The sequence below is a fragment of the Odocoileus virginianus genome, chromosome 23 (assembly GCF_023699985.2).
Source record: "Odocoileus virginianus isolate 20LAN1187 ecotype Illinois chromosome 23, Ovbor_1.2, whole genome shotgun sequence".
NCBI classification, from domain to species: Eukaryota; Metazoa; Chordata; class Mammalia; order Artiodactyla; family Cervidae; genus Odocoileus; species Odocoileus virginianus.
The window spans coordinates 15,799,817-15,824,930 of record NC_069696.1 but is presented as its reverse complement, the minus strand read 5'-3'; the positions used below and the strand labels follow the sequence as shown (position 1 = coordinate 15,824,930).

The window sequence follows — 25,114 nt, the reverse complement described above, 5'->3', positions numbered from 1 at the left end:
CCGCTGCCCCGAGCGCCCTGCTTACCTTCTTGGAGACTCTGCCTCCCTGGGCCATCCCACTGCTCCCAAGGACGAGGGGCCTGCAATCTGCCTTCTTCTGATGTCTGCCTAACCAGGCCTGAGGCTGAGCATTTATTTAAGAGTAAAATCCTGGTGGTGGTAAAAAAAAGAAAAACAAAAAAGAAAATATCCTCTAAATAGACATTTCCCCAAAGAAGACATACAGGTGGGTCAAAAGGCACATGAAAAGATGTTCAACATTGCTAATAATCAGGGAAATACAAAATGACAATGAGGTACGACCTCACGCTGGTCACAGGGCCATCACCCAAAAGTCTACAAATGATCCAGGGTGGGGGTGTGGGGAAAAGGGAGCCTGGCCCCACTGCTGATGGGATGTAAACCGGTGCAGGCACAATGGGGAACAGCCAGAAGGGCTGCCTGGCAGCCCCACTCCTGGGCACACATCTGGAGAAAACACCAACCTGAAAAGACACAAGCACCCCAGTGCCCACAGCAGCGCCATCTGCAGCGGCCAACACGTGGAAGCAACCGGAACCTCCGTCAGCAGATGAATGGACAAAGAAGGTGTGATACGATATAACGGAGGACTGCTTGGCCATTAAAAAGAATGAAATAATGCTACTGCAGCAACACAAATAGACCTAGACATTAACATACTAAACGAAGTCAGACAAAGAAAAATGTGGTATCAATTACATGTGGAATCTAAAAAAAAGATAATAAACTTATTTACAAAACAGAAACAGACTCACAGACATACAAAACAAACTTACGGTCCCAGAGGTGAGAGACGGGGAGAGGGAGGGACCAGGAGTTCGGGAGTGACACACACATGCTGCCACGCGCCCGAACACGTCAGGAGAGATCACAGAAAGCACCGAGGGGTGTCCACGGCGGCTCAGCAGCGCAGAATCTGCCTGCCAGTGCAGGGGTGCATTCGACCCCGGGTCCAGGAAGGTCCCACGTGGCTCTAAGCACCTATGTCCTTGGACCACAACTCCTGAGCCTGCACACAGCAACTACTGAAGCCCACGGGTCTAGAGACTGTGGTCTGCAACAGAAGAGGCCACCGCACTGAGAAGCCCACTCACTGCAACCAGCAGAAGCCCCCGCTCGCCAAGACTGGAGAAAGCCCACGCATAGCGCCAGGCCCGGCACAGCCGAAAATAAAGTCTTTTTTAAAAAGAGAAAATACCAAGACTTGGTAAGGCCCATCATTGCGAGTGTAGCTCTTCTAATTAATAGGCGGGCTTCCCTGCTGGCGCAGTGGTAAAGAATCTGCTTGAAAATGTAGGAGCCCCTGGTTCAATCCCTGGGTCGGGAAGATCCCCTGGAGGAGGGCATGGCAACCCACCCCAGTATTCGTGCCGGGAGAGTCCCATGGACAGAGCAGCTTGGCGGGCTACAGTCCATGGGGTCGCAAAGAGTCAGACACGACTTAGCAAGTAACCAACGAGGTAATTTCCTAACGACTGGTAACACCGGACATTTGACATGTTCATTTGCTATTTGTCTCTCTCCATTGGTGAAGCATCTGTGCACGTATTTTGCCCATGTTTTTAAGGACTGAATGTTTCCTTATTATTGAGTTCTCAGAGTTCCTCACGTCTGAAGAGAAACCATTTACCAGGTATGTAACTCCAGTCTGCAGCTTGCCTTTTCATTCTTTTAAGTGCTTTCTGAAAGGAAATGCTCTTAATTTTAATGAAGTCCAATTTACCAGTTTGCTTTTTAAGAATCAAACGTTCTTTAACAAGAAAAAGACCTATTTACTGGCCGGTGGGGTCTCAGCTGCAGCACGCCGGAGCACATCTGGCTGTGGTGTGCGGGCGTGGAGCTGTGGCTCTCAGCCTGAGGCACTTCTTGGCATGTGGGGCCTCAGGGCCAGCCCAGGGCCCGAGCCCGAGTCCCCGGCACTGCGCGGCAGCTTCTCCCAGACCATCAGGGAAGTCCCAGCAATGGGTCTTTTCATGGATTACGCGTTGGGAGCTGTATCTAAGAAAGAGTTTCTCCTGTGTTTGTTTTTATTTAGATCTTTGAAAGACTCAAATTCATTGTTTAGTATATGAATATCTTAATTGTTCAAATACCGTTTGTTGAAAAGATCATCCTTCTCAACAAAGGAACGCCTTTGTAACTGTTAAGACTCACTGTGTGTGAAGATGCCTCTGCGCGGCAGCTGCTTACATGTATCAACACAAGGGAAGTGTGTGTGTGTGTTCAGCACACCGCACCCTTTAAGTAAGCGCACTTCACTGTACGTCGGCGTGTACCGGTCTGTGCCCCCAGGTCCTGACGCAGGGCTCCTAAGACTCTCGGAAGCTCCCCAGTGACAGGAACACCTTTCGTTCTAGTGAGGCAATGATGGAGGCTCCTCGCCAGAAAGACCACGCCACGGTCAGAAACCAACTCTCAGCCCCCGACCCTCAGGACTGCCTGCAGACTGAGCTAACAGTCCTCAGGCCCACATCACGAAACCCCAATAGAATTCCAACAGCTCGGGGTTTGGGGAACTGCTAGGCTAGCAAAGACACTCACGGGTCCGGAGGGTGACGCACCCCAACTCCATGAGGACAGATGCCCCTGCACTCAGGAGCCTGTGCACCCTCATCTGGCCGTTCATCTGTGTCCCTTTCCATGTAGTCAAAGTCGCTCAATCGTGTCCGTCTCTTTGTGACCCCATGGATTGTACCCTGCCAGACTCCTCTGTCCATGGGGTTTTCCAGGCAAGGATACTGGAGTGGGTTGCTGTTTCCTTTTCCAGGGGATCTTCCCAACCCAGGGATCGAACCCACATCTCCTGCACTGCAGGCAGACTCTTTACTGTCCGAGCTATGAGGGAAGCCCCTTCCCATATAATAAACCTGTAAATGCGAGTAAGTGCACCCTTGCTGCGGGAGCCGCCCCGGCACTTCACTGCGGGAACCTCGGCTTTTAAGCCTCTCAGTCAGAAACACAGGTGACAGCGGGCCTGCGGTGAGTGGGAGCAGTCTCCTGTGCCGCCTGGACCCCATGGCTCTGAGCACGACTCCAGGCAGCGATGTCAGGAGCGGACGGAAGGATGGCCGGCTGGTGCTGGACAGCAGCCAGCGTGGGGCGCCGGGCACATGAGGTGACAGACGCAAGGCACTCTGTGCAGAGCCGGCGGGGGGGACATGGAGAGCGCCTCTGCTCACAGGCCATGCAGCTGCAGATGAGGAAGGGCAGGGCCTGGCAGACTGGGGCAAAAGGGAGGCTACCGCTACGCCGCCTGCAAAAACACGCTACGCGTTACGACAGAGAGAGGTTCAAAGCAAAAAGACAGGATGGGTGCAGCACGCGAGCCCAACCTGGGCCTGGTGGGGCCGCGGCAGTGGCGGCGAGGGGACGCGAACACAGCGGACCACAGGGGGCCTTCCGACCTTCCACGTGCACGGAGCAGACCCCGCAGGCCTGGAGGGAGGTGGGATCTCATATCCCTACTCACAGCTAACTGAACAAGCGGACAGAAAATCAGTGAAGGTAACAGAAGATATGAAAACATTACCATCAAACTTGGCCTAAATGACATTTATAGAACAGTCCAAATAAATGGAATACATATCGCTTAAAGGTGGGCACAGAGTGTTCATCAAGATAGACTGTTCTCTGGACAATAAAGCAAATCTCAATAAATTTACAAGAAATGAAATCAAAGAACAGTCTCTGAAAAGGAAACTGAACGAGAAATCAACATTAGAACGCTATCTGGAAAAATCTGAAGTATCTTTAAGTAAGTAAAACTTCTATATGTATGAAGCCAGGGGTAAGGGAAAGTCCCAAGGAAAAGCACAGCAAATCTAATCCTGAAGGAAACAGTAAAAGATTTGAAATCAATTAAACTGGAGGGGAGCGGGGAAGAGGTTGGGGGGGGCGGAAATCAATGAAACCTAACACTGGTTTTTTGGACAGATCAAAAAAATTGGCAAACTTCTACACTGATTAATAAGAGAAAAAAAAAGGAAAAGACAGAAACTACCGATAGCAAGAATGAAAGTGGGTATTACCACCAAAGATCTTACAGACACAAAAAGATAGTAAGGAGACAGTGAGTGACTTTATGATGAGAAACTCAGCAGCTCAGATGAAATGGGTAAAGTCTGAAAAGACGCACGACAGAGACAGGCATCGGTCGTGCGGCGGTCATGACGTTGGCCTCACACTGACGGGACAGCCTGAACGGCCCTCTACCTAGTCCAAAAGCTAAACATGAAGTTAAAACCCTTCTCTTAAAATTCCAGGTCAAGATGGTTCCACTGGTTAATTTCACCAAACATTAGAGAAAAAAAAAATTACTGATGAAACACACTCTTCCAGAAAATAAACGACGAAACACTCCCCAACTCTTCTAACGAGGTGGAGCCACGCGGCCACCGTGGCCACAGAGATGCCGCGGGAGAAGAACCAGTCACAGCCCCGTGATCACAGAAGAGCCGTAAGGAGATGCGGCGAGTTCTTAGAAAGTTAACCAACCACATTCAGCACTACACCGAAGATAACAGCCCGCGAGTAAGTGGGCTGTATCAGAAGAACGTTCGGTTTAACATTAAAAACTCAGCCAACAGAATGCACCAGGTTCACAGAAAACGGGAGGAAAACCGTAGGGTCACTGGATGAGGAAATGCACTTAGTATCGTCTCTGCTCCTACTGCTGACGAGAGGCTCCGCAAGGCTGAAGGGCAAGCCACGGGCGTCTGTGTGACAGAGGTCTTCAGGCCTCCACGGAAAGGTCACAGGGCACGGTCGGTGGCCGTGAGCTCCCTGCTGTCCGGCTGGCCCGGACACCACCCCTGTCCAGTTCCTCCCTGGTCTGGGAGGGCCCAGCTCGTCTCCCTTCAAGGCGGACGTCCCGTTCTTGGCTGACCCTGAGGCTCTCCGAAGACTCTCGGGGCGAGAGCCGGGGTGATGGCGCGGACTGCTTCCTGCGGGCCCTCTTTTACCTGCTCAGCCCATGCGGGCTCACTTGAGCCACGCGACAATCTTTCAAGGAAGGTTTAGTGCGATGCGTCTCCTTTTACTCCAAAGGACACGGGCACAGAGGGTGAGAAACGTGTCTGAGGTGCGCGGGGCAAACCAGCCGCTGTTCCTGGAGCGCTGGGGGTCCGAGGGGCTGGGGGCGGTGGACAGAAGGCACGCGTGCAGGGAGGGATGTGGCTATGAACACGGGGACACAGATGGACCTGGAAAGGGTCACACTAAGTGAAGTCAGAGAGAGGGACAGGTACCAGGACGCTCACTCACACGTGGAACCTAAGATACGACACAAGCAAGCTCACCTATGAGACAGACAGACTCACGAGGAGATGAGACGCGTGGCTGCACCTGGGGGGCAGAAGCGGAGTCTGGGGGGAGCAGACACAGACCAGGATCCGCAGGGGGCGTTGACAGCCAGACAACCAGGCCTCCGCTGAGCACGCTCTGATGACCATCACGGAAAGGAAGAAGGAAAGAAAGCACAGTTCTCACCAAAGACTTCAGACCACAGATTCAAGAATCCCTACAAACCCCAAGCAAGATTTAACGAGAAAAAAAAAGTGCTAAAAATAAGAAAAAGCAGAGATAAAAATGAAGAGGGATGGAGGAACTTGGCTCAATACTGCCGGTAGGATGAAATCAGCAGAATCCAGATTACAGGGCTTCTACAGTAGGACAAACAACCCAGCTTCTCTAACAAACTACTTGAATCCCAGTGTGAATCAGCAAACTACGTAAGAGCGTTCCTTAGACAAGGCGGGAGACCTGGGTACTGATTTAACATCTGATACAAAGTAATTCTTAGTTTATTAAGGTATAAAGATACTGTGGATAAGACTTTTTAAAAAATCCTTTTTAAAGGATCCCGTCTTTCCAAGACACTAACCGGAAAACATCCACATGAAATACGACTTCTGGTATCTGCTTTGAAATAACCGAGTGGGGGGACACAGAACAGGCGTGGCCGTGCACCTGTCTGTCTGTCTGTCACAGCTGGGTGATGAGGGCATGCGCTCCTTATGCTCACCTTCTAACACACACTGCAACACAGCCCCAGGAACTGTTTCAAGAAAAAAACCTAGATAGAGCACTGACTTTGAAAGAGAAGCAATGCAAACCAGGAGACAGAAGAAGTATGTCTTCAGAGTTGGGGGGGGGAGCCAAACCAGAGTTCAATACTCAGCAAAAATACTCCTACCAGAATTAATACGAGTAAAAACACTGCCGGCCAAACTACACACAGAGTGGGTCACCAGGCGACTTCTACTGGAGGAAGGGCAAGAGGATGTCCTCGTGGCCGAGTGATTCCACACGGGAATTCAGCGACACACAGACACAGAGCCACACACAGCGGCGCGGCTGAGAGGCCAGGCACCCGCTGGGCCCTGCTCTGGGCCCGCCCAGCAGGCTGACTGAGGACGGCTCACGGAGCCACACAAGGCTGTGGTCCATGCGATCCCAAGGACAGATGGTCTCTGCTCGTTTCCAAGGCAAACGATTCAATATCAAGGTAATCCAAGCCTATGCCCAGAACAGTAATGCTGAAGAGCTGAAGTTGAACAGTTCTATGAAGACCGTCAAGACCTTCTAGAACTAACACCCCAAAGAGATGTCCTTTTCATCATAGGGGACTGGAATGCAAAAGTAGGAAGTCAAGAAACACCTGGAGTAACAGGCAAACTTGGCCTTGGAGCACGGAATGAAGCAGGGCAAAGGCTAATAGAGTTCTGCCAAGAGAACACACTGGTCATAGCAAACACCCTCTTCCAACAACACAAGAGAAGACTCTACACATGGACATCACCAGACGGTCAACACCGAAATCAGACTGATTATATTCTTTGCAGCCAAAGATGGAGAAGCTCTACACAGTCAGCAAAAACAAGTCAGCAAAAAAAAAGCTGACCGTGGCTCAGATCATGAACTCCTTATTAATTCAGACTTACATTGAAGAAAGCAGGGAAAACCACTAGACCATTCAGGTACGACCTAAATCAAATCCTTTATGATTATACACTGAAGTGAGAAACAGATTTAAGGGACTAGATCTGATAGACAGAGTGCCTGAAGAACTATGGATGGAGGTATGTGACAGTATACAGGAGACAGGGATCAAGACCATCCCCAAGAAAAAGGAATGCAAAAAAGCAAAATGGCTGTCTGAGGAGGCCTTGCAAATAGCTGTGAAAAGAAGGGAACCGAAAAGCAAAGGAGAAAAAGAAAGATATACCCATTTGAATGCAGAGTTCCAAAGAATAGCAAGGAGAGATACGAAAGCCTTCCTCAGTGATCAGTGCAAAGAAATAGAGGAAAACAACAGAATGGGAAAGACTAGAGATCTCTTCAAGAAAATCAGAGATACCAAGGGAATATTTCATGCAAATATGGGCTCAATAAAGAAATGGTATTGACCTAACAGAAGCAGAAGATATTAAGAAGAGGTGGCAAGAATACACAGAAGAACTATATAAAAAAGATCTTCACGACCCAGATAATCACGATGGTGTGATCACTCACCTAGAGCCAGACATCCTGGAATGTGATGTCAATGGGACTTAGGAAGCATCACTATGAACAAAGCTAGTGGAGTTGATGGAATTCCAGCTGAGCTATTTCAAATCCTAAAAGATGATGCTGTGACAGTGCTGCACTCAATATGCCAGCAAATTTGGAAAACCCAGCAGTGGCCACAGGACTGGAAAAGGTCACTTTTCATTCCAGTCCCAAAGAAAGGCAATGCCAAAGAATGCTCAAACTACCGCACAATTGCACTCACCTCACATGCTAGCAAAGTAATGCTCAAAATTCTCCAAGCCACGCTTCAACAGTACGTGAACTGTGAACTTCCAGATGTTCAAGCTGGTTTTAGAGAAGGCAGAGGAACCAGAGATCAAATTTCCAACATCTGCTGGATCATTGAAAAAGCAAGAGAGTTCCAGAAAAACATCTATTTCTGCTTTATTGACTATGCCAAAGTCTTTGTGTGGATCACAATCAGCTGTGGAAAATTCTTCAAGAGATGGGAATACCAGACCACCTGACCTGCCTCTTGAGAAATCTGTATGCAGGTCAAGAAGCAAGTTAGAACTGGACATGGAACAACAGACTGATTCCAGATCAGGAAAGGAGTACATCAAGGCTGTATATTGTCACCCTGTTTATTTAACTTATATGCAGAGTACATCATGAGAAACACTGGGCTGGATGAAGCACAAGCTGGAATCAAGATTGCTGGGAGAAATATCAATGACCTCAGATATACAGATGACACCACCCTTATGGCAGAAAGCAAAAAAGAACTAAAGAGCCTCTTGATGAAAGTGAAAGAAGGAGAGTGAAGAAGTTGGCTTTAAACTCAACACTCAGAAAACTAAGATCATGGCATCGGTCCCATCACTTCATGGCAAATAGATGGGAAAAGAATGGAAACAGTGACAGACTTTATTTTTTTGGGCTCCAAAATCACTGCAGATGGTGACTGCAGCCATGAAATTAAAAGACACTTGCTCCTTGGTAGAAAAGTTATGACCAACCTAGACAGATATTAAAAAGCAGAGACATTACTTTGCCAACAAAGGTCTGTCTGGTCAAAGCTATGGTTTTTCCAGTGGTCATGTATGGATATGAGAGTTGGACCATAAAGAAAGCTGAGCACTGAAGAATTGATGATTTTGAAGTGTGGTATTGGAGAAGACTCTTGAGAGTCCCTTGGACTGCAAGGAGATCCAACCAGTCCATCCTAAAAGAGATCAGTCTTGAATATTCATTGGAAGGACTGATGCTGAGGCTGAAACTCCAATACTTTGGCTACCTGATGTGAAGAGCTGACTCATTTGAAAAGACCCTGATGCTGGGAGAGATTAAAGGTGGGAGAAGGGGATGACAGAGGATGAGATGGCTGGATGGCATCACCGACTCAACAGACATGAGCTTGAGCGAGCTCTGGGAGTTGGTGATGGACAGGGAGGCCTGGCGTTGCAGAGAGTTGGACACGACTGAGCCACTGGACTGAATGAAGACGCACACACACCGACACACACGCACAGAGGGATGAAAACCACAGATTCACAGATAGCTCCCATTTCAATCCAACACCACGGGAGCACCCTGGCCTCACCTTTTCCATATTTGCAACTTTTTTGTCTAATAGCGGGAAATTTGGCTCCCACTAGGCTCAAAAGATTTGCTCATTTGCTCAATTTATGATATTCAGGAAGTAGCTTCAGAATGCAAACCCACACCACCAAGGACAAAAAAGCTTCAGAACTAGAGATGTGAGCTGATCCATTTCTGTCTGTGTGCTTGAGGGTACATGAGGAAGCACCACGTCCGAGGGTTTCCCAGGTACTTTTCTCTCTCAAGTGTAGCTGTTTTATTCCTTTGAACTACAGTCAGGTCCATGTTTCGGTTGGTAACACAGCACAGAACTGGAAGAGCAAACCCACAAGCCCATGAACCACATCAACCATGAGACAAAACTGGGAAAGGGTTTCCTTAGCTACGACACGTCCGCCAGCAGGACAGACCGAGGCGGCCTGTGCTGTCAGCCGTGTGCAGGGGACCCAGCAGGCAGCCTGCGTGCAGGACAGACGCCCCCGAGGGCCACCAGGTGCCCGCTCATGGGCAGCCGCGGGCACGTGTGCCGGCCGATCCCTCTGCCGACTGCGGCGATGCCGGCGGGCCAGGGAAGGCCCAGAGGCTGGAGCGCCTCTACCCCCGCCCGGGCGACCCCCAGGCAGAGACTACATCAGAGGAACTGCCGGGAACAGACTCTAAACCGTGCCTCAGGGACAAAACACGGAAGGCAGGCAGAGGAGGGAGGGGAAAGCTCAGGCCACGGCCCTGCTCAGCGAGGTGGGAGAGGACCCCCACACCTGCCCAGAGGGTGTCAACCCCACCCTGCTCGCAGCTCTGGGCCAAGCCGAGGCTCGCAGCCGCCCGAGCACGGATTAGGCGAGACCCTGGGGGCTCTGCCCTGCACTTCACTTCCAGCCTGCCTCCCCGGGGAACCGCACGACCACGGCTGCTGTGACAGACAGCAGCCCGCAGAGGGGCAGCCTCGGCCTGCGTCCAGCAGAAAGGCCACTCTCCAGAGCACGGTCACCGCCAGATGTGCATCCAGGTCCCTGGAAAAGCCCCCGTCACAGTGCATGGCGTTTACTTCATCTGATTCAGAGCCGCAGTTGAAAAGCCCTCTCCCAGGAATTCCGCAACACCGGAGCCACTCCAGGTCCAGCAGGCAGAGGAGGGAGCTGGGAAAGGCTCTGACAGAGTTCTGCGGCTGCAGCAGGAGAAGACCAGGAAAGACCTGCGGGACCCAATCTCTCACCGCCGGCTGACCTGACGCCCTGAGCAAGCAGAAGGGGACAGCGGGTCCTAGCACACACACACCTGTACAGCAGAGACAGCGGATGCACTGTTGGCGGCACAAGGAAACGCCTCAGCAGCCGCCCTCTGCACCAGCAGGCACGCAGACTGCAGGGTCCACCACTACAGGGTTGCAGACTCTGCAAACCAGCCCCGGAGGGAACTAAAGGGGCAAGCCAGCAGAAGTGAAACAAAGCCCCAACAAGAACAACAAACAACGTCCAGCTTTCAACCGAAACAAGGAGATTACAAGACGTGCAAAAAACCCAGGAATGTGGGGGAAAAATAAACCAAGAAACTGTCCTTGAGGGTGTTCAGAGGTTAGACTCACTAGACAAAGACTTTAAGTCAGCTACTATAATATGCTGAAAGAACTAAAAGAAACCGCATATAAAGAAACTTCAGGAGGGCAGGACAATGCCTCGCCAAGTGTCAGCATACAGAGAAACGATGAAAGAGAACCGACTCTGAAGTTAGCATGATGGATCTGAACTGCAGTGACATCCTCGCCAGAGGCTCAGCAGCTGGCAGAAGGATCCGGAGGCCTGAGGAGACGTCAGCTAGAACAGAAGGATCCGGAGACCTGAGGAGACGTCAGCTAGAACAGCAGGAGATGGGGTCAGGCTCAGCAGCTGGCAGAAGGATCCGGAGACCTGAGGAGACGTCAGCTAGGACAGCAGGAGATGGGGTCAGCGGGGAGCAGACGCCGGGACAATGCTGCTCATCAGCCAGGCCGAAGCCACAGCTCCTCACAGGGCCCCGTCCAACTGCACACAGCACGCTCCACGGCGCAGACCACAGGATGAGCCCAGAACAAGCATCAATAAATGAAAAAGCTGAAATTGTATGGATACATCCTTCAACCACAATGAAGCTAAATTATAAAACAGTGGGCTACTGCCCAAGGGGTCACAAAGAGTCAGATATGACTTGGGGACTAGACAACAGAAGGAAACTTGAGAGATCAATGAATACTTGGAAATAATAACACATTTCTAAATAATCCACGGTTAAAGTGAAAGTACAAGAGAAAGAAGAAGAAAATATTTTCATCTGAATGAAAATAAAGACACAAGAAACCAAAATACGTGAGATGCAACTAAAGTGGTGCTTGGAGAGAAATTTATGGCTTCAAATATCCGTATTTAGAAAAGAAGAGATACCTCAAATCAATGTATGCATTCACCTCCAGATTGAAAAGAGAACAAAAGTAAACTAGAAAAACAGCAAACAAAACCAACACAGAACCACTACAATATTGTAATTAGCCTCCAACTAATAAAAATAAATGAAAAAAAACCAACATAGAAAAATGGAGATAATAAAAATTAGACTTCATATTAATGAAATAGAAAACAGAAAAGTGATACAGAACATCAATGAAACCAAAAGTTGGCTCTTTGAAAACATCAACAAAGCTGCTGAATCCCTAGAGCAGCCAAGAAGAAAGAAGACAGGCTGCAGAAACGCGGGAGCGTTTCCACTGCGTCCTCAGAAGCTGAACAAAGCTCAAGAGGGCACAGTGAACAGTTTTCTACCAACAAACTCAATGGCTTAGGCGAAATGGAAAAATTTCTAGAAAGTAGTTAATAAAAGTGATTCAAGGAAGTAATAGAAAGTAACAACAGACCTATGACAAATAAAGACATTGAATTAGTATCTTAAAAATTTCTACAAACAAAAACGCAGGCCCAGACAGCTCCACTGGTGAATTTTATCAAACACTTACAGAAGAAATGCCATCATTACCCGACAAACTCTTTGAAAAGAGGGCAGCATACTTTCCAGTTCATTGTGAGAGGCCAGGGTCACCTGGGCACCAAAGTCAAAGACAACAGGGAAAGGAAACTGCAACCCTCCCAGACACACAACGTGAGATGCAGGCGTGGAGGCCGCCGCATTTTTAGTGATGAAAGTGAAGGTCACTCAGTCATGTCCGACTCTCTGCGACCCCATGGGCTGTAAAGTCCATGGAATTGTCCAGGCCAGAACTGTGGAGTAGGTAGCTTTTCCCTTTCCCAGGGGATCTTCCCTACCCAGGTATTGAACCCAGGTCTCCCGCATTGCAGGTGGAGTCTTTACCAGCTGAGCCACAAGAGAAATCCAAGAATACGGGAGTGGGCAGCAGATCCCTTCTCCAGCGGATCTTCCTGACCCAGGGATCAAACCAGGGTCTCCCGCATTGCAGGCGGACTCTTTACCAGCTGAGCCACAAGGGAGGCCTTGTGTGTTAGTGATCTCTCTGTATTAAAAAGCAGAGACATTACTTTGCCAACAAAGGTCCGTATGGTCAAAGCTATGATTTTCCCAGTAGTCATGTACAGATGTGAGAGCTGGACCATAAAAAAGGCTGAGCACCGAAGAACTGATGCTTTCAAACTGTGGTGCTAGAGAAGACTAAAGAGAATCCCTTGGACAGCAAGGCAATCAAACCAGTCCTAAAGGAAATCAACCCTGAGTATTCTTTGGAAGGACTGATGCTGAAGCTGAAGCTCCAATCCTTTGGCCACCTGATGTGAAGAGCTGACTCACTGGAAAAGACCCTGGTGCTGGGAAAGATTGGGGACTGGAGGAGAAGGGGGCAGCTGAGAATGAGATGGTTGGATGGCATCACCGACTCAGTGGACATGAGTTTGAGGAAATGGTGGAGGAAAGAATAGCCTGGGTGCTGCAGTCCATGGGGTCAGAGAGTCAGATGCGACCTCACCACTAAACAACAACAACGGAAGTCTGCAGAAGAGGAAGCACCAGGAAGTCAGGAAAAGTTTTCCTGAGGCACCTCTCCTCCTCGGATGTGAAGCCAACTAGTATCTGATAACGTGAGTGTGGCAGACAGAATAAAGGGCCCTCAAACAAGACCACGCCTGAATTCTCAGACCTACGACTATGTTAAGTTACACAGCAAAGGAGAACTGTCAGCAAGGATGCAGATGGAATAAAGGTTACTGATCCAGGATGATGAGAAGACTACCCTGATTATCTGGGCAGACGCAGTGCTGTCACATGGATCTTCGAAAGTGAAAGAAAGAGGCAGAGGAGAGAAATGAAAATATGACTGTGGAAGGTGAGAGATGCAGCGTCGCTGGCTTTGGAAGACGGGGGTGGGGAGGGCCCACCTGGGGAGGGCCGGGAGGGCCGGGAGGGCCGGGAGGGCCGGGAGGGCCCACCCGCTGGGACGCAGGGGCCTCTGAAGGGAAGGGTGAGGAGCCAGCCTCTGCCAGGCCGCCAGGAGGGAAGCCTGCCAGCACCGTGACTGAAGCCCAGGGCACTGAGCTTAGACTGCTGGCCTCCAAACGTATGCTGTCTTCAACCACCAAGTCTGGTGATTCGTTAAAGCACCACTAGAAAACTAACACAGTGAACAACAGGAAAGGGTTAGGATTAAATCCTACACGAGGATGAGAGAAAAAGTGCTGAAAGCGGAAAACGTCTCTATAGGTAATGAAAGCGCACTAGAAAAATATAAACACAGACCAAGTGAAATCGAGTAACTTCTTTCAAAAGAAGCTACAGAAAAACCAAGATAAATAAATAAATAAATGAAAAACCAAATAAATCAAGACAGAAAACCACTGAGATGAGATTACAGATCCTAAGAAACTATTACAAGTAAAAGTAAAATGTCATTTTAGAATAAAGACTAAGTTACAAGCAACAAAAGAACAAATAAACTCCACAGAGGATTGCTTAAGATCAACAGAAGAGTTTAGGAAAGAAAAAAATTTAATGCAAAAGAAACAGATTACAAAAAGACTGAGAAGAAGCTGACCAATTTAAAGATTAGGTAAAGAAAATCCAACATATGTACAAGCAAGGTGTTTCCCCACAAAAAAGGGGGAAAGGGCAAGAGAACAGATTACTGAAAACCCTCAAATAAAACGGTGCATTGAAGGAGCACGCTGGGCTTCCCTGGCGGCTCCATGGTGAAGAATCCTGCCAATACAGGGGACACTGGTTTGATCCCCAATCCAGGAAGATTCCACATGCCGCAGGGCAGCTAAGCCCGTGCGCCGGAACCACCGAGCCTGTCTCTCGAGCCCAGGAACCGCAACTCCCGAGTCCACGGACTCCAGGGCACGTGCTCTGCACGAGAAGCCTGCGTGTCAGAACGAGAGCAGCGCCTGCTCAGAGCGACTGGAGCAAGGCCGGTGCAGCAGCAGAGACCCGCACAGCCAGGAGTGGCGTTCAGCATGCAAGCACAGTCGCCGAAACACAGGAAGGGCGCCATGCAGAGCGGAGACAACGCACCTGTAACACTGAGCGTGCAGGTAGAGCCTAGGAAAACCACCGGACTTGAGAAGGCCGATCAGGCAAAAACCACGGTCGCTCGGGAGGGAATGGAAACCGTCACGAGTCTGACAGCGAGGCTTTATGCTGCAAGACAACAGAAGAACGTGTTTAAGGTATGCAAGGGAAACACGCGAGACAAGCGTTTTACATCCAGTCAACCTGACGTTCAAGTACAAAGGACGTGGAGAAACTATTACCAACGAACAAGAATTCAGGAGGCGTCTTTCCTTGAGTCCTTCCTGAGACGTCGACCGGAGAACAAACCTCAGCCCAGAAGCCTGGAGGCGTGCTCACGGCATCTTCCCGGTAGGGCGCCCTGAGTGAGGGTCCCGGGAGAGAAGGCGGGCGCCGTGCAGCGCTCCAGCGCTGGCCCTGAGCCCGAGGGAGGGGGCTGGACGACACGCGGGTTGCTGGGCCAGAGACACTGGGCTGCCTTCAGCAAGGACAGGGCCGCACGCAGAGCGGGGGAGGCGGGCTCCGGTCCCCCTGTCCTTGCAGAGACGGACCGGGAAGGCCAGACGCGCATCCTGCAGTCCTGGGGGACCCTGGTCACTCTGACCAGCTCTGCTCAGTGCAAAGTCCCGAGAGCAGCAACCCCCGCAACCTCCAGACACAGCTCTAACACGTCTCCCGCTAAAGGAGCCGAGGGTTCCCGAGGACCACGAGGTCCAGGGGCGGGAAGAACAGGAAGCGAGCCGAGGATGCTCTGGGGAACCAGGGAGCCAGGACCTCTGCAAGCAGACGAGGGCGGTGCGGGAAGGATCCAGGCGTCAACCTGAAGGGCTCCCCTGTCCAGAAATGAGATAATCTGAACGTAAAGAAGGCTCAGCATTATACATCAAAACTCATCAAATGTTTAAGTCTATTAATGCCTAATCCTCCAATAAAATCCTCAATCGGTCACGTCTGGAGGATGATGGAAGGCAAATGATTCACTACTTTGAGAAGTGACAGAGAAATCTACCCTCAGCTCCTTATATCAGCTACAGCACCAGAGAGCCAGGGCAGGGCTCCCACTCCACGTCCAGCTCCTGAACAGAGACGCAGGAGCTCAGGCGAACGGCTCCACCTCGACCCGGGTGCTCATTAACGCCCGCACTAGGTGCACCCCGGGGCAGCGTCGGGGGGGGGGGGGGCCCGCACACCTGCGGAAGCTGTCTCCCCAGAGAGCAAACCCGAGCCCACCGCCCACCCCGAGGAAACCAAGGGCAGGGAAGACTCACAGGACCACGGTGCTGCCAGCGGGGACCGCCCCGGCCAGACCCAGGGCCTGGTAATGCCAACACCGCCCCAGCCATACCCGAGGGCCACCGCCAGGGGTAACGCCAACACCCCCCCAGCCAGACCCAGGGCCGGCGCCAGGGGTAGCGCCAACACCACCCCAGCCAGACCCAGGGCCGGCGCCGGGGGTAACGCCAACACCACCCCAGCCAGACCTGAGGGCCACCGCCAGGGGTAACGCCAACACCACCCCAGCCAGACCCAGGGCCACCGCCAGGGGTAACGCCAACACCACCCCAGCCAGACCCAGGGCCGGCGCCAGGGGTAACGCCAACACCACCCCACCCAGACCCGAGGGCCAGCGCCAGGGGTAACGCCAGCACCACCCCAGCCATACCCGAGGGCCGGCGCCAGGGGTAACGCCAACAACCCCCCAGCCATACCCGAGGGCCGGCGCCAGGGGTAATGCCAACACCACCCCAGCCAGACCCAGGGCCGGCGCCAGGGGTAACGCCAACACCACCCCAGCCATACCCGAGGGCCACCGCCAGGGGTAGCGCCAACACCACCCCAGCCAGACCCAGGGCCGGCGCCAGGGGTAACGCCAACACCACCCCAGCCAGACCCGAGAGCTGGCGCCAGGGGTAACGCCAACACCCCCCCCAGCCAGACCCGAGGGCCGGCGCCAGGGGTAACGCCAACACCACCCCAGCCAGACCCGAGGGCCGGCGCCAGGGGTAACGCCAACACCACCCCAGCCAGACCCAGGGCCACCGCCAGGGGTAACGCCAACACCCCCCCAGCCAGACCCGAGGGCCGGCGCCAGGGGTAACGCCAACACCACCCCAGCCAGACCCGAGGGCCGGCGCCAGGGGTAACGCCAACACCACCCCAGCCAGACCCGAGGGCCGGCGCCAGGGGTAACGCCAACACCACCCCAGCCAGACCCGAGGGCCGGCGCCAGGGGTAACGCCAACACCACCCCAGCCAGACCCAGGGCCGGCGCCAGGGGTAACGCCAGTGCGCGCCTGGGACGGGGCTCTCGGGGAGGCCGCTGTCTTCCAATTTACGTCTTCCTCTGGACCAGTTCCCTACACACTATCTCAAAGTCCTAAGTGTGATGTTTCTACTTCTTTTCCTTTTGGCTGCACGGGGATCTCAGTTCCCTGAGCAGGGACGAAACTCACGCCCCTGCAATGGAGCCAGAGCCCGACCACTGGACCACCAGGGAGCCCCTGATGCTTCTGTTTTAGGAAAAATGCTGTCATGGGCTCTAGCAGCTTACTACTACTTTTTCTATTTTTGCACCAAGTATTTAGAAAGGCAAATGGATGTTGGCTTTAGCTCTCACACCACAGAAGGATTCTGTGCCTGAGGCACTGTGGGTACTTCTGTACGGGTGGGAGGCCACCCATCCCAGAGCTCTGGAGATGCTCCTCTGGCCTTGAAGGTGAGGCCACCTGGTCACAGGGCCTGGGTGGCACCCAGAACCAGCTGTCCCGCGGTATGGCTTCTATGTCCAGCAAGTAAGAACCAGCCCAGAGGGAAATCATCAACACAACTGTCAAACGGTGGTCACGGGCAGCAGGTGAAACAGCCTCCTCCTACAACAGACGCGGTGGGCCTCCCTGCCCCCCGCCCCCCACCCCCGACAGCCAGAGGGTCACTCTGCAACTGGTGACCAGGAGTGTGGGGTTCCGCCCAGCAGGGAGCACAGCCCCCTACACTGACCAGAGACAGGAGGGAGGAGAGGGGCAGAGAGGGTGGATCCAGAGTCCAGGTCTGCCGAGACTGACTGCACGTGTTTCAGCTTCGACAGCAAAGCACCCAAAGGCAGAGGCAGCCCATCAGAGGCTCTTTCCACGGGCTGGAAAAAACACCGTGTCAATCCCAGGCGTGTGTTCTGGCTTGGGGAACATGCAGTTATTTTTCATCTTAAGAATTAAAGAAAGCACCTCCCAGGCTGCTGTAACACCGGAGTGCCTGTCAGAGCGGGATCCCATGTGCACACGCCCCAGTTCCCGCCCTGCAGCGGCCACGCGTGCTCAGCGGCTTCCCAACACAGCGACCAGCTTTCGTGCAGGCCCCGACCAGATAACGCATGCTTCTCCACTCCTCACGCTGCAGATGCAGCAGATTAAAGGAAAACACTTCAAGTCATCTCACCCAATCAGAGGAAAGGCCCCAAAGTTTGGTAGAACCCTCAGTGAGGACGCTGGAGACCCCTACCAAGTCACTTTCACCCGAGGGCCCAGTAACCCCATGTCCAGGGACAGACTCTGAAGACCACCTCATCAGACACATAGCAACACTTGTCCCAGGTCAGGCGCTGCAGTTCCACAGCCAGGCTGCAAAACCACTCACACCCCCCCAGTAAGGCTTGATACATACGTGCATCCCAGGCGCTTCAGTCTTGTCCAACTCTTGCGACCCCATGGACTGTAGCCCGCCAGGCTCCTCTGTCCATGGGATTCTCTAGCCAAGGATACTGGAGTGGGTTGCCCTTCCCTTCTCCAGGGGACTGTCCCAAACCAGGGTTCAAACCCAGGTCTCCTGCATTGCGGGAGGATTCTTTACGAGCTGAGCCAGTGGGGAAGCGCCATACATACACAGACCACTGAAAAAAAAGCAAGACAGAATAAACAGTGCTGTTACCTTTTTATGACTTAAAAGACAGGAGGGAAAACAAGCTAAGTTACAAATATTAATGTATGTGTGAAGTGCTTATTTTGGCGCTTCTCCGTTGGTGCTGGCGGTAAAGAACTTGTCAACCAATGCAGGAGACATAAGAGGCGCAGGTTTGATCCCTGGGTTGGGAAAATCCCCTGGAGGAGAGCATGCTACCCACTCCAGTGTTCTTGCCTGGAGAATCCCATGGACAGAGGAGCCTGGTGGGCTACAGTCCATGGGGTCACAAAGAGTCGGACAGGACTGAAGCAAATTACACGCTTATTTTGCAGGATAAAGCAAAAATAAAGATGGTTGCCTATAGACAGTGAAGGAAATATGAAGGTAAGTAAGCTTTCCGATTGTATCCTTTATATAATGTTGACTTTTGAGCAGTGTGATTACCTTTACATTAAAATGTAGGAAATTTCAAGTGTGAAACCTAAAGGCATATCAAATGAGCGATCATACTGCAAACAAAGAACGTTCACCAGGGACTTTATTCACCAGAAGCAGAATACGAACTAAAAACGAAAAAATACCTTAAATTCTGCTGAGTGATTTCATTAGCAGTGGCAACATAATATTTTCGTTTTACCTGTGTTATATGTACTTTAGCACAAAACAAAATGTAACTATGCCAATGCCATTAAGAATCAAAATTTTTAGGAAAAAGACATAATTTTAAAAAAAAGAGAAATTAATTTTAAATTTGTTTTGAAAATATCAGTATGAACTCTTGATGTTTTAAAAATTTATCTCCTAGCTCTGTGCACGAGACCAGTGCTTAAAGCCGCAGTCACACACAAGCACGCTGAACACACCTGGTCCCTGGATTCTGGTTTCTAAACACCCTCCTGCCGGGAGGGGACCACAGCGCTCACAGAAGGAGCCGACCACGGCTCTGGAAACGGAGAGCACGGCTGCAGGAAGGACAGACCGCCAGGACAGTGCCAGGAGCCGGCTCCACGGGTTTCCCACGAGTCGGCCATGACAATCTGAGCGCTACGACAAAGAGAGGAGACTTCAGCAGACTACGATGTAACAGATAAATCTGCTAGTCTGCACTGATACTCAAAGAATCAAAGGAAAAATGAAAACATCTGCCGCGGAGGGGGGACGCTGCAGCCCCTGGCCCCTGGAAAGGGGTGACGAGGGGAGAAGACGCAGCGTCCTGCCTTCCTCGCGTGTCACAGGTAAGGGAAACGCACGTGGAAGGCAGGGGGAGGAACGCGCGACAGAGCGGGGCCCATCCCGGCAGGACAGTCAGGGCAGCACACAGGATGCCCAGCACCGCCGCCTGAAGACGCAGGGTCCCTGGCGGGTGGCGCCCGCGGGTGGGAGCAGCTGGGCCCCGGGGGCCAGCTGCAACTTATCCTCAGACGGCCAAGCCTGCGGAGGGCGGCCCCCAACTGCCCGCCGTGTTGTTCAAGGGCCAACTGTCAACGGCAAAGCAGAAAATGGCAAACAGACCCAGACACAGGGACATTTCTGCAAGACAACTGGCCTAGTCTCTTCAAAAAGTCAACGTCCCGAGTGGGGAAACCGGACTGCGGCCTGGCCGCTGAATGCCACGAGGATGACCGCTCACTCCCTCCACGGCCGTACTGCTGGGGCGAGAACGTGCCTCTGCGTCTCTCTTCTTCTGGGTGGCATGAAGCCCACAGGACCTTGGGTCCCTGACCGGGGACTGAACCCGGGCCCTTGCAGGCAATGTGCTGAAGCGTGAATCCAAACCACTGGACTGCCTCTTCTGAGAAGAGAAGGACGCTCAGCGGCGACGTGCTGTGACCCTTGCTGTCTCCTCAGAGTCCAAAGGCACAGGTGGGGGACCCGCGCCAGCGCTCCAGCTCAGGGCCGGAGCAGCGGCGCCTGGACCTGCTCCCAACCCACCACCCAGCCTTCAGGACACACGCACGCCGGCCTGCAGCCCAAGCCCCGGGCACCTGGGGGCTGCCAGGCCGCACCCGGGCAGCCTCGTCCTCGGACGTGGCAGCCTTCCCACCAAGGCTACCGGTGCAGAGCTGGTCCACACTGAGGGCGAGCCGCACCTGCGGAGGGTGCAGAGCCACGGCGAACATCTTCCCGGGGAGGAGCCGCCCTGAGTGCAGAGAAGCCACCACCCAGGACTGGCCGGGCGGAGGCCAGAGCGCACTGCGGGGCCGAACTCAGAGACCCAGGCCCGCAGCTACCTCCTGGAGACGCGGCGGGGCACCCTGACGCGGCCCAAGCAGCACACGGGCTCCGTGCAGGGCCGCGGAACCTGTCCACCCAGAGGCACTCCTGGTCACAGGTCAGGGCTGCCAGGCTGGCTCCACTTTGGCTTCGAGGGCATCCACGCAGTGCCAGTGCCTACTCTGGGCGGTCCCACCAGCCACAGGTCTGACGGGCCGCCACTGAACGTGGTTCAAGTGTCCACGTGCGCCCACGTGGCACCCGAACTCCCACTCCAAACAGCACACACCCCGGGCTGCTCCCTCCCAGCAGGCCGACCGTGGGCAGGCTCAGTCACCGGGCCCTGGGTGAGGATGGGCCCTCCGTTCAGGCCTGCGGGCTTGGGGCGGGCAGGGCAGGGCCGCTTGGATGGAGGAGCCATGGCGGGCAGTGCCCAAGGTCAGCAGGGGACGCTCCGCCCAGGCCCAGCATCTCTGGTTTCTGGGGTGCACAGACTTCGCTGGGGGGGTAGGCGGCTGCCGCAAGGCCTTCACCCGAAGGAGAGCGGAACCCGAGCAGGGTAAACACCTGAGCAAGGCGGGCGACGGGCCTTACGACAGGACATGGCCCGAACGCTGGGGCCGGGCTCCACACCTCACTGCTGCTTCTCACGCAGGGTCTCCGCTCCACCACCCCGAGACCCCTCGGCACGGGACGCAAAGGTCCTTTCCTCTCCAAACAGTCTTCCAAGAGCGCACTTCTCACACTGCCCGTCACCCTTGCCCATGTCTGCCTGTGCTCTTCCTTGGAGAGATCACTCTGCCTTCTTCTCTGTCCATCCCCACCACGACCCTGCAGCGTGGCCCCAGCAGGTAGAACAGTGCCCGGTGAGAGGAGAGAGAAGAGGAACCTCCACAGAGGCAGGCATCTCCAGCTCTCCTGGGCCCTCTACCTCAGAAACAGGAGGAAGGAGAAGAAATGACTTTCTTTCATTCCTAACGATGCCTTCCAGGATACCAGCTGCCAAAAGCACACATCAGAGAGTTAGCTAGAAGTGATCTAAATTCCCGAGTGATGAAAATCAGGCGGTGACGAAGCCTAAGGGAGAAGGGAGGGAAAGACAGGGAAGTAGAAGGGGCTGACGCTCTGGAAGCTGCCTGACAGGACGTCTGCCGACACCCGGACACTGCAGGGAGGCCAGCCGGGAGGCTGCGGGGTGGTCGGGGCGGGATTCCATGCAGCTGAATTCAGTGAGACACCAACCATAAACAGAAACGATGCCTCCTATAGCTTACGTCAAGTCCTGGGATTTAAACAGTGCCTTAAACATCGAGCGGTAACCAGGAGCATGGCCGTCACCTCTCAGCCGCGTGCCTCGTGCAGAGAAGCTTAGGAGGAAACAGCGCTGCTGAGGGACAGTCGGAGGCGCCCCCGTGTGCCTGCGCCCAGCAGTCCTCCCACTGAAGGAGGGAACGAGAGCAGAGTGGGAAGGAGGAGCTGCGGCCGGGCAGAGACACACAGACAGTGTGGCGGGGAGGACAGGCTGACCGCGGTCACAGCGCCTCGTGCTCCCACAGCCCCGCGGCCCAGGTCTGCCCACTCCCCAGCTTCCACGCCGGGCAAGGATCTGAAAGACAACACACACGCCCTTCACCACGCACTGAGCACAGCGGCCTCGGCTCCTCTGCACAGACGCAGGGCTTAGTCCACCACCCTCACGGTCCCCCTCAAACCTTTCCCAGCGCTTCAGGAGCACTCCTGGCAGAGTGAGCCACTCACAAACCTCCTTCTGTGTGTAGTGACATGAAAAAGCAGAGCAGACATATCACACCCGAAAACATCAGGGATTAACAGTACGTGTGGGGTGATGTGGACTCAAAGTCTGTGCTTTCTTCCAATACAGGAGATTAACTTCCTGAAGACTCATAGAATCTCTTAACTTGTGCTACATCTTTTCCTGAGAAAATGTAAACCACCACAAGCAGATACCATCTGTTTAAGGATCACAGGAAGCACGCACCCCTGCACGGACAGCCCGTGGCAGACCCTGAGTATGAACTGGTGAAAGCAGTCTCCTCTCACAAGATAACTCTGCATGGAAATTAAGTCATAACTGCAATTTGGCTTGTTCGAGTGCTTTTTAAAAACTCCAACTAAATCCTTCTTCCTCTCCTAATTTTAACACCGTGATGTAGAGAAGACATCAAAAATTAATATAAAAAGTCACAAAAATGCCTTAGCAAACTGGTCTCATGCAAGTCTGAGATGCGTTTTTCAAAACTATGGACTTAATCTGACCAGAGTTAACTTCAAAACAAATAACTTCCCTTTTTTCCAAACTTGAGAATGCCCACAGAAGCTTCTCCTGATGGCCCAGCTGGGCAGGGATTTGCTTGCAGAGGTGCATGTATGTGTGTCTATGGACAGTCACCTAAAATGCTAGGAGAGTCTCGGGGGCTGGCAATTCTCTTCAGCAAGCAGGATGGTGTGGGTCACAGAAAAAAAGATAAAAGAAGATACACAAATGACTCCGTCGTTACTTGGGTCTTAAAAAAAAAACCCAAAAAACCGCAACTGGAAAAACACTCGAAATTCTGCTCTGCAGTTTGATTCGGGCTTTCACTACTTACACTTGAATGTCATACCCAGAAACACGCACGGTAACCGAGAAGCATCAGAGCCGTGCAGAGATGAGAAGCGTCTCGTGTGCTCCCTGAGACGTGTAAACGAGGCCCCGGTTGCTCCTTCCTGGAAGCGCACAGAAAATGAAATACCGTACCTGGGTGGGGGGCACCCGAAAAGCACAGCGTGTAAGGCGATCCATGGCGGTGGCGGAGGGCAGAGGCCCTCAGGACAGACACACACCAAGCACCTGTCTGCCGGCCGGCGACCCCCGCCCCAGGGCGACTGCGGCCCGGGGTCCGCCGCGTGGTCAGCCGGAGAGCCCACGCCGGCCGGCACGTCTGTCCCCGTGCTCGCCCGCGGCCGGCCCGGGGTCCGCGCCCGCTTCCACGGCCTCGCGCTTGCTCCGCCGGCCGCGCGGCCGGAAGAGGCGCCCCGGGTGCCCCGCTGTCAGCCGGGCCGGCGGCCGCGGGGCGCGCAGCTGGAGTGGCGTCCGGGCGCCGAGACCGAGTCCGCCGCCCGGGCGGGGTCCCCGCGACTGCAGGACGCCCCCGCCCCGCCTCGCGCAGGCGACCCCGCGCCCGCCCGGCCCGACTCCGGCCTCGCCCTCCGGCCCCGGCCCCCGGGTCCGGCCTCGGCCCCCGGCCCCTGGGTCTGGCTCCGGCGCCCCGGCGCCCCGACCTCCCGGCCCCGACCCCGACGGCGTGCCTGGACGGCCGGCCCCGGAAGCGAGCCGCGCACTCACCGCGGGGACCCCACGGCCGCGCAGGCAGACGCGCCCCATTCATCGGCCTCGGCTTTGTCCGCCCCCGGCCCCTCCCGCGCCGCCGCCGCCGCCGCCGGACGCTGCACCCCTCCCAGGGCCCCGCGCGGCCGGGGCGGGGCCGGGGGCGGGGCCGGCGCGCGCAGGCGCAGTGCCCGCACGCCCTCCACTCCCCGGGGCCCGGCCGGACGGGCGGCTCTAGGTGCAGAGGCGCCGCTGATGGGGAGGGTCTGGGCAGATTGCACAGGCGTAGCCCCGCCCCCCAGGGCCAGCTTGAGCGACCGCGCAGGCGCACTCCGACCCCGGGCCGGCGTGGGCCGATTGCGCAAGCGTAGCCATCACCTGGGCGAGGGCCGGCCGCGCAGGCGCAGTCCCCGCGCGCCGGCCCCGCCCCCGGGCGGCCAGTTGGGAGGCCGCGAGGTACTCGGCGCTGGCTGGACGGGGGGCGTTGGCGGGGCGGGCCGCCGGGGCCTTCCTGGTGACTCGGCGGCAGGGCGGGCGCACGCGAGCCGCGGCATCGGGAGCTGCGGCGCGACGGGCGCCCTGTTCCGCCTGCAGGTGCGCGCAGGTGCGCGGCGCCGCCCGGCCGCGAAGCCTGGGAAGGCGTCCGTCCTGCCGAGGGGCTCCGGGGGGGCTCTGCGTGCGCGCCGGGCAAGTTTTGGCCCTGGAGTCAAGGGCGATAAGGTGCAGCCGTGCGCAGGGATTAAAGCTTAACGTGTGGGAACCGGGGGGCCCGTCGTCTCGGGAAAGCCGCGGGCCGGGCTCGCTCTCCGTGTCTGTCCCGGACAGTTTCCTAACCCACAGTAATTCACTGACCAAATAAATTCTCCAACTGATTTTGTCACCCTGTTCTAGACTACAACTCACTTTGTACGAGAACGAGACACAGGTTCATTCCCTAAGTCTCGCTGTAACGGTTAGGACGTCTTACGTTCAACAATGACTGGTCCGCTTCAGTGGGGTCAGTTGGCCATGTCTCCCCCCACAACGGCCTCCACGCCCCCCGCCCCCCAA

The 25,114-nt window shown here is 54.2% G+C and overlaps 2 protein-coding genes across 11 annotated transcripts in view; one reads left to right on the top strand and one right to left on the bottom strand.

Moving 5' to 3' along the window:
- Positions 1 to 24,290, bottom strand: part of ZBED4 (zinc finger BED-type containing 4) — a 29,446-nt gene extending 5,156 nt beyond the window's left edge. For 3 of the 10 annotated variants that reach the window (XM_070453536.1, XM_070453529.1, XM_070453538.1), the window contains exons 1-4: positions 24,083 to 24,290; positions 18,286 to 18,511; positions 14,632 to 14,757; positions 26 to 150 (exon numbers count right to left, since the gene is read on the bottom strand). The gene's annotated coding sequence lies outside the window, so the exon portion shown is untranslated. Of the gene's footprint in view, positions 1 to 25; positions 151 to 485; positions 5,461 to 14,631; positions 14,758 to 14,870; positions 15,462 to 17,625; positions 17,762 to 18,285; positions 18,512 to 19,385; positions 19,567 to 24,082 lie in introns of all 10 variants that reach the window. The other 7 variants (XM_070453530.1, XM_070453531.1, XM_070453532.1 and 4 more) reach the window with 7 other exon arrangements.
- Positions 10,865 to 24,814, top strand: LOC139030529 (collagen alpha-2(I) chain-like). Its single transcript, XM_070453062.1, has 12 exons — positions 10,865 to 11,001; positions 14,426 to 14,786; positions 15,313 to 15,423; positions 15,776 to 15,946; positions 16,014 to 16,264; positions 16,514 to 16,585; positions 16,698 to 16,814; positions 19,995 to 20,184; positions 20,371 to 20,577; positions 20,673 to 21,174; positions 21,230 to 21,437; positions 23,365 to 24,814. The coding sequence occupies exons 1-12, from the start codon at positions 10,865 to 10,867 to the stop codon at positions 24,812 to 24,814; spliced, it is 3,777 nt and encodes a 1,258-aa protein (XP_070309163.1).
- Positions 24,815 to 25,114: the final 300 nt, after the last annotated feature.